The sequence below is a fragment of the Siphateles boraxobius genome, unplaced genomic scaffold (assembly GCF_051911475.1).
Source record: "Siphateles boraxobius isolate OS27281-9 unplaced genomic scaffold, OSU_SipBor_1 30, whole genome shotgun sequence".
In the NCBI taxonomy this organism is placed as follows: Eukaryota; Metazoa; Chordata; class Actinopteri; order Cypriniformes; family Leuciscidae; genus Siphateles; species Siphateles boraxobius.
The window spans coordinates 5,898,924-5,907,829 of record NW_027508920.1 but is presented as its reverse complement, the minus strand read 5'-3'; the positions used below and the strand labels follow the sequence as shown (position 1 = coordinate 5,907,829).

General features: G+C 37.4%; 1 protein-coding gene across 1 annotated transcript; it reads left to right on the top strand.

The window, feature by feature from the left end:
• Positions 1 to 407: 407 nt before the first annotated feature.
• irf8 (interferon regulatory factor 8) lies at positions 408 to 6,554 on the top strand. Its single transcript, XM_077248189.1, has 8 exons — positions 408 to 698; positions 1,182 to 1,365; positions 1,570 to 1,646; positions 1,789 to 1,897; positions 2,112 to 2,153; positions 2,832 to 3,218; positions 5,240 to 5,355; positions 5,902 to 6,554. Exons 1-8 carry the CDS (start codon positions 531 to 533, stop codon positions 6,091 to 6,093), a joined length of 1,275 nt encoding a protein of 424 aa, XP_077104304.1. The 5' UTR covers positions 408 to 530; the 3' UTR covers positions 6,094 to 6,554.
• Positions 6,555 to 8,906: the final 2,352 nt, after the last annotated feature.

Genomic DNA, 8,906 nt, shown 5'->3' with positions numbered 1-8,906 from the left:
TATGTGTACATAAACCTTAAACTCATCAAGAATGCCATAACCATTGATGGTTTGAACAAACCAAATTCCTGATATCCCTTAAATCAAACCTGCATCAACGATTTATAGGCTATATACTGGCATATTAACAAGTGTTCCATTTTTAGGATATTTATCTTCAGATCCAACCTTTGGGATATTTAGAAAACTACAGTAAACTGGGTTTAGGTATCAAGAGGTTGAGCCTGTTCCCACTCATTCCCCTCTTTCCCCTCAGGTCACTTCACACCTCCAGAACTAGACTGAGATTTCTTGTAAATGCGTCCGCTTCATAGAATGTATTTTACATATTCATATGTCGCCAGCCATAACGCGTAGTGATTGGACGCCTGGGCGTTGCGCAGACCAATCCGCTGTCACGACATTCTTTATTCGCTTGAGCGGGTGTCTTTTTCATTATAAATAAAGCTGCGTGGATAGTTGTGAATGTGAAATGTATATTCCTCAGCAGCCCGCTGTAACGGCATAAGAATTAAGTAAGAGTGTAAAGGATGAATCCGGGTGGTCGCAGACTGAAACAGTGGCTAATAGAACAGATAAACAGTAACATATATAATGGACTGCTATGGGAGGATGAGAACAACACGATGTTTCGAATCCCTTGGAAACATGCAGGAAAACAAGACTACAACCAAGAGGTGGATGCGTCCATCTTCAAAGTAAGCGTTAATTTAATATAAATAATAATAATAATGTTGTATGTTTGTTTGATAAAAGTATACCATTATTTTGTAATATGTAGATCATAAGATTATATGTATTTAGATGATGTCATAGGGTAGGCTACACAATATGTTTAAATTAACTACTGTTAAAACCGACGGAAGAATAGGTCCTCCCTTTTAGATTTTGTCACAGTTTGACATTGCTTGCTTTCAATCTCCTGCTAGGTTTTTTTCTTCTTACTGTAAATATTGGTTGGTGGGGGTACTAATTTATATTTTTTGTAGTTATTATATTAATGAAATAATTTGCCTGTGTGTATATCATTCTTAAAAAAAGAATCATTCTCTCATCAAGAATCATGAAATATCCTTCTACTAATGTGCTCCATATTCAGCTTCTCAGTTACCTTACAAGTCTATTTCTTGAGAGTAATTCTGATGTTGTGGTGATGTCTGACTAAGCATGTGTTTTCACAGGCGTGGGCGATATTTAAAGGGAAGTTTAAGGAGGGGGATAAAGCTGAACCAGCGACATGGAAGACCAGATTGCGCTGTGCACTCAACAAGAGCCCAGATTTTGAGGAAGTTACTGACCGATCCCAGCTTGACATCTCTGAGCCTTACAAAGTGTACCGGATTGTGCCAGAGGAGGAACAGAAATGTATGTGTGTTTGTGTGTCTGTTTGTGTGTGTGTGCTTTTTTTTTTTTTTCCAAGAAACATTAGAAATAGCACAGAGGCAAATTCTTACAAGCATACATTCAAAAAACTTCAGTGACTCTACAGAGTGACCCTTTACTATTTATCTAAATATCCCATTGTCTTTACAATTTAAGTGAATTAATGGTATATATTTTATTCTGTAGTGGGTAAAAGCACAATCACTGACATTGACCCCACTGTCATGGGCTGCTCACCCGACCTGGATGGACCTACTAAAGAGGTATTGTCATTTCTCCACCTGTTAACTGCTCTGTTTTCCCTTAGAATTATGAAGGTTGAAGGAATTGAGGGGAATAAAGATTTATTGTGGACTGTTGTGAAATTTTTCTGATGGCTCATGTCTACATAATGTTTGTGTGCAGTCTTCAAATGAGGAATACATTGGCATCCTGAAGCGTAGTCATTCTCCCCTGGATGAAGGCAGTAACATGATTTCAGTGCAGGAATGGTGGCAGCAAGGATCTCACAATGGTACCACTGTTTATGACTTGTTTCTTTACATTCTAATAATTTTTAAGAAAGAAGATAAAAATAATTTTAACATAAGTACTTTCTTGAGAACTAATTTCAAAAATAATAAAAAGAAATTGTAAAAATAGCACTGCTGCACATTTACATGCTACACACGGTGTAAGACTAATTTCTTGTTTGTGTTCATATTGATGTGTTTTATTTACATTCACAGCTGCTGTTGTTCATCAGGATCCTGCAGGGACATTCAGTGCTGGTATGTAATTTCTGCTGTGTATGTGTTGTGTTTTCTGTTGTATGTAAGTGAAAAAGTGAAAGTGACATGTGAAGGCAAAGTATGATAACTCATACTCAGAATGTTTCCCCTGCATTTAACCTATCCAAGTTAGTGCACACACATTAGGAGTAGTAAGTAGTGAAAAAACACACACACCCGGAGCTATGGGCAGCCATTTTGCTGTGGTGCCCGGGGAGCGATTCGGAGTTAGGTGCTTTGCGAACCCGCAGCTGACTCTCTAACCATTAGGCCATGACTGCCCCCATTTATGTTATATTATTTATGTTATATAAACTTATCATGTTCAGCATTGTTCAACACAATTTTTTATTTTTTTATTTTCATCATCTTTTATAGCCTCCATACCCAAAGTGACCATGGTAAAATTAATTTAGCAGTTGATTAATTAATTAATTGTTTTAGGGTTCCTACTTCTATGGAAAACCTGGAAATATCATGGTGTATGTATATATATATATATATATTAGACTTTGAAGAGAACGTTATCTCTTTGTATATATTAATTTTTAAAATTAAAGTAAATAGAGTTGACTATAGAAAAATCATGGAAAACCCTCGGAACACTGTTTTAACTCCTTGATAGTCTTACTGCTGCTTGAGTGGGATGATTGACCGCAAATTTCTCCATGCCTCCAGCATTCTCTCAGATGATGATCGGTTTCTACTATGGAGGTCGGCTGGTAGGCAGCATGGTTACCACTCATCCAGAGGGATGCCGTATCTCCCCCTGTCAGCCCCCTTTGGCTAATGGCTTCTTGTATGGACCGGACAGCCTCCAGAACATCCGGTTCCCGTCCGTTGACCTCATTGAGAACGAACGCCAGCGTCATGTCACCCGTAAGCTTTTCAGTCACTTGGAGCGTGGCGTACTGCTGCGTGCCAACCGAGAGGGCATCTTTATCAAACGTCTGTGTCAGAGCAGAGTATTCTGGAGTGGCCAGGATACTCAGTACAACCCCAACCCTGGCAAACTAGAGCGAGATGCTGTGGTGAAGATCTTTGACACTGCCAGGTTCCTGCAAGGTAAACAAAGATCCTCCTAGTCATGTTACAGACCTGCCAACCTGTACGCATTTTGTGTAGCGGATACGCATTTTGACCTCAAAGTACGGTGGTACGATTTGTCACTCTAAACTACGCAAAAACCTGGTGACGCTTCTGTGCACGAGCAGTTCTCAAATCAAGCAAGAGCAAAAGAAGCGAAGTTCGACAATCATAGCGCTGGGTTCATTCCCCAAATAGCAAGCGAGGATGATTGACAGATGCGTAAGGCCTATCATTAAAAAGAGTCTGAAAATCGGCAGCAATAGAGTGCCGAAGTTATGACGTCACTTTGTAGGACAACTCCGAAGTTAGCGGCGCATGGGTTCCCTCGATCGAAAAGCTATGCATTTTCCCCATAGACTTTTGGAAAATCGCAAAAAATAAGATATGTGTTCAACAAAGAGTTGTGCCCCTTACACGTTTTGTCTATCAAGATAATCTTTACAAGTTAATCCAAAATTTATACATTTTGAAGCCTATATAAAGTTTTAAAAACCACAAGCAGACACAATAAAGTTTAAAAAACCACAAGCAGGTTGTAACTGGTGTGTTTTATGTCATAGATCAAAACATGAAAATATTTAGAGGTTTTGTTAACCACAGACCTTATTTCAGGCGATTTAGCAAAAACCCATTCAAAAAACCAATAGACTTTGGGGAGAGGGAACCGGAAGTGCTAAAATGCTAACTCACTTCCGCGTTTTGGCCTACAAATTGACGTCATAACTTCGGCACTCTATAAAGAATCCCGCTCAATCCCGCTTCCACTTCCGCGGCCCGCCTTCTGACTGAGTTCATCAGCGAGGACAGTACAGTCACGATACTTCTGATTCCTGAAGGTAAACGGGCTGGGGTGGATGTGGAAAGTTGAAATATTGTTTTTAGTTAACTTAATCTGGATTCGATGATCACACGGGAGTGATCGCATGGATTATCTTAAAATACTTCGTCATTCATGGTCACTCAGATAAGAGGAAAACATCATTCAACCATGCAAATTATAAAATGATTAAGTAATGCTGAACAATAAATCTAAATAAAATTAAAATCGCTATGGCTTAGTGATTATGAAAGTTCTGTAATTTGTGGATTACTGATAAGCGTGAGTCTGGAGAAACAGGCGTTTATTTATTCATTCTCAGTGTTGAGAAACGTAGTCTGCATGTGTTACGTTATTGTGTTAATAATAACTAAAGTAGGCCTACCTAATTATGTTACATAATTATTTTGTATGAAAACTATCGCATCAGTTACTTATGGATTAAAAAGTACGGTTCTATCAGTGCTGCACGAGCTTTCTCTCACAAACACTGACCGCGTGCACAGAGAGAGAAGATAATTGTAAACTGACGGGCTAAGTTTAAATTTTGTTTTTGGTTGTGTTTTTTTCTGTCAAAATGTCAGAAAGCATTTTGTATTACCATCAATGTTTTTAAAATTCGTTAAAAGACAGAAGTTTTACTGTTAACAGCCCTCATATGTCGGAATCGTCTAACTTATACTTGATATTCTTTTTAGAATAAGTGATTCGTTTTGCTATTAATGGTCATGTGACAGGACTCCTGTCAATTCATTGTCAACTATCTTTCTATAAATGTATTTGTATTGGCTAACGTTTATTCAGCTAAACATCCACCCCCACCCCCCGCTGATCCTACTCAAAAAAAAAAATTCAAGGTTGGCAGGTCTGATGTTATAACTCCAGATTTTCTGTAAAGGTCTATTTCAGTACTAGACTGTTGAAATACAGTTCACAATTGCATGTCAGTATATAAGGTACTGAAAGATCATTAATAAAGTTATTGTCTAATTAAATAACTCTTAAATAAATAAATACATTTTAATGTATGAGTGTAGTTTATCAATTTATTTATTGTACTTATTATTGAAATACAATTGACCTGATTTAGTAATTATGTACTAATCAACAACGGATAAGATTTAGATCACACATAAAAATAAGAAATATATATACATTTGTTTGTTTTATTTTCTTGCAGCACTGCAGTTATATCAAGAGGGTCATTGTCACCCTCCAGAGCCCACCATCATGCTTTGCTTTGGGGAAGAGTTTAATGATTTCAGCACTGTCAAGAGCAAATTAATCATTGTGCAGGTAATTAATATGAAATATATTATATTTACATACATGGATGATCTCATTAAGTGTATTTTCCAATTCATGATATTAAAACAAGCTTACTAATAAATTATTGAAATCAAATGTTGTATTTGTTAACATTATGTAATGCACTGTGAACTAACATGAACAAACAATGAACAGCTGGATTGTTATTAACTAACATTAACAAAGATTAATAAATACATTTCTCATTGTCAGTTCATGTAAGTTAATACATCAACTAATGTTAACAAACGATACCTTATTGTAAAGTGTTATCATTAACATTAACCTAGATTAATTAAAGCTGTAAAAAGTTGTTGTCCATTTTTAGTGTATGATGCCTAGGGCATTAACTTATTGAACCTTATTGTAAAGTGTTAATCTGAACCTTAAAGACTAATTTCTTAATATGAATTACATTTGTTAGGTTACTTATAGACAATTAGCTTATTTTCACATTTTTCTATTCATATTCTTAATTACCTGAATTGAAAACATTATGAAACACAGCAATAACCTAATTCTTTATCCAAACAGATTACAGCATTGAACTGTCAGCAACTGGTGGATACAGTGACTGCCCGGCGATCCCAGTATAGCAGTGGGAATTTGGAGATCTCAGATGACATGGCCAGTGATCAGATGGCTCGTATATATCAGGATCTGTGCAGCTACCCGGTTCCCCAACAAGCTTCCTGTTTCAGGGACAACCTGCCGATTCCAGTCTGAGGCAGAACTCTGAGCCAGTCTTGTCTCATAATGAGTCAGTTCATGTTCACAACCCCAAATTATGCTTTTATATTGTCATTACATAAAGAAAATGATTGACCTTTAGGTGTGCTATCTGTGCATAGCATCCTGTTCTCTCAAGGCCGAAAACAGCATCTGAAAGAAGGTTTGCAATGTTCTCAGGGATTACGTACTCATTTGTTAGAGGAAAGTGAATTTCTTTTTTAATTCTGTATATATTACTTGTTTTATATTGATTTTGCCCTAAACATTTGAGATTTCTCTGTTAATTTCTTTTTACTATGCACTGTAAAGTTGATAGGTTTTACTATCTTTCATTTTTATATTGATTTTTTATATTGATTTTTATGCTTAATGCTATTATTTTTTAGATATGAGTTGAATGCACAATAAATGTTAAATGAAAAATACATGTATAATTAAAGAAATAACTTTGATAAGTTGGTTGTCTAACTCAGTGATTCCCAACACCGTGTCATAGCACTTTAAAAGCATTTAAAAAAAGACAATTATTATTATAAAAAAAACAACATTATTCTGGGAATATTTCAAGGCCCGGTACTAACGGGTCCACGGACCTGGGAACCGGGCCTTGAAATATTCCCAGAATAATGTTTTTTTTTTAACAATAAGAATTGTCTTTTTTTAAATGCTTTTAAAGTGCTATGACACGTCGTGTTATTTAATCCAAAACATAAACAATAAATAGATTAAAAATGTGTTTCTTTGAGCGCCTTGGGATTGCTTAGCAACGCGTCGTATCTGAACGGGCTGCAAAAAAAGCGCGGTGCACCTGAAGTGACAGAGAAGTGGAGAGATGAGCGGGCCTCAGCAAAGTTCAATGGCTAATTTCATTGCGGACCGTTCCGGTAAAAGGAAAGGCGATGACCAACTCGAAAATAGCGAGAGAGAGAGAGCAGTGGGCCGGTACGCGCCGGTACTCAGTACCGCCACTTCCAAATATAGCTCTTGAGCGTACCGCCACCACTCCGTGCGCCCAGAACGTGCTTTTAGCGTACCGGTACGCTCATTTGCACATCTGTTTTAATAATTTGGCTGTCCTGCCGCTTTTCAGAGCGCCCTTCACAATGCACGGCACGCTTCCTAATTCGTCCCACCGAGAGCAGAGACTACATTACCCATACAACCTTGAGTTTTACAAGTGAAAAGAGCATGCGTCGCTTTTGCCGCTGTCAGTTGCTACGTTTACATGGACACAATCGGAATGAAATCAATACGATTGATGAATCGGTGTTTACATGAATGATAAATAAAGTAATCGGGTTGATGTGCGCGTTTATATGTCACAAGTTTCAAATCGGATCTGATTTTTTGACACGCGCAAACTGCACGAATATACAGAGTTTCCCGCTGCCCGCGCATAAATATTCTCCTCAATTGGTTCTTTATTTGTTTTAAAAAGCAGACGTAATATTAATTCGTCTCTGGTCATAATTTAGAGCATATTAACCGTTTTGCCGTGCTGATCACGCAGTTAAAATGCCCCTCCCCGCGGCCAAAACCAGACGTCTGTGGTGGATGAGAATCCACAACAAGTAGTGGGACGTTGTCCTGCTTCACTTCACAAACGCGCGAGTAAAATGAGAATTTTAGAATGACGGGAAACTTATTAATATGACACTATTCAAGATGAAAAACAGCTCGTTCCACGCGTTATACGTCATTACGTTTATTTAATGTCAGTGCACATGCGCAGTCCTTTCAGATTCGGTTTTCAATCCGATGAAGTGTTTACATGTTCTCTCGATCGGATTACATAAGGGATAGGCCTAAACCACCCCTTTCAATCCGATCGAAATGTCATTCGGATCGAGCTCAATTGGATTGATTAGGGTGTTTACATGAGGGTTGTCCATGAGTCCATGTGTCAACCATGGTGTCAACTCAACGTGGTCCGGATAGGGTGTGTGAAACGGGTAAAGAAATGAACCATAGCAAGACTCATTTTTATGTTCTACTGTTCTATGGTTATTATGTTATTATGTTTTATAATTTATTTTATGTACATTTTATTCAAAATGTTTTAAATACCCTTTTGCACACTTTATTTATGTTCGTAGCTCTTTATAGCTCAAGCAAATCCACAATAAAATTAATTTTTATAAGGTCGTCTGTTGACTGCTGTATATAAAACCCCTTCAATATAGTTGTTGTTGTTACCCAGGGGAGGAGGGGAGTCAGCAAAAAAATTAAAAATAATAATAATAGAGTACCGGCACCTATTTTGGACCACTTAAAGCACTGAGAGAGAGAGAGAGAGAAAAAAAAAGTCAAGCTTCAATCGTAAATACGATAACTTTACCTCATACATTAGGTATTGATTTACGAATAACAGGCAATTCCGTAGCGCCAAATCCGTTGTGTGTTATTTGTGGTGAAAAACTCTGCAATGAAGCAATGAAGCCATTGACTGCCACTAAGACCAGATTTAGAAACAGACTGGATGTAAGGAATGCCCTGCGTGTCTCATTGTCAATCATCAAGCCCCAGTATGATGTTCTTGTGGCTGCCAAGCAATCCCAGAGGTCTCACTGATATGGATATCAGACTCTAAGCTGGTTTTAGTTCATATTTGTAAAGCAGACCTTTTTAAATTTCGCTTTATTTTATTACGGATGCCTAGGTAGAACAGCTTGTCTTGTGCTCAGCTACAAATATAGTAATATCAATAAGCAGTTCATGCTCACATTAAAATAGTTTTGTTCTCATTGGTCTGGTCTGGTATCTTTTGTTAAAGGTTAAAGCTTAATTTCTCATTTTATACTTTTAAA

Excerpts from the sequence above, each read along its gene's own strand:
- irf8 (XM_077248189.1), top strand. The coding sequence starts at position 531 with ATGAATCCGGGTGGTCGCAGACTGAAACAGTGGCTAATAGAACAGATA. Across the intron at positions 699-1,181 it reads TGGATGCGTCCATCTTCAAA|GCGTGGGCGATATTTAAAGG; the intron begins GTAAGCGTTAAT and ends GTGTTTTCACAG. Across the intron at positions 3,219-5,239 it reads CACTGCCAGGTTCCTGCAAG|CACTGCAGTTATATCAAGAG; the intron begins GTAAACAAAGAT and ends ATTTTCTTGCAG.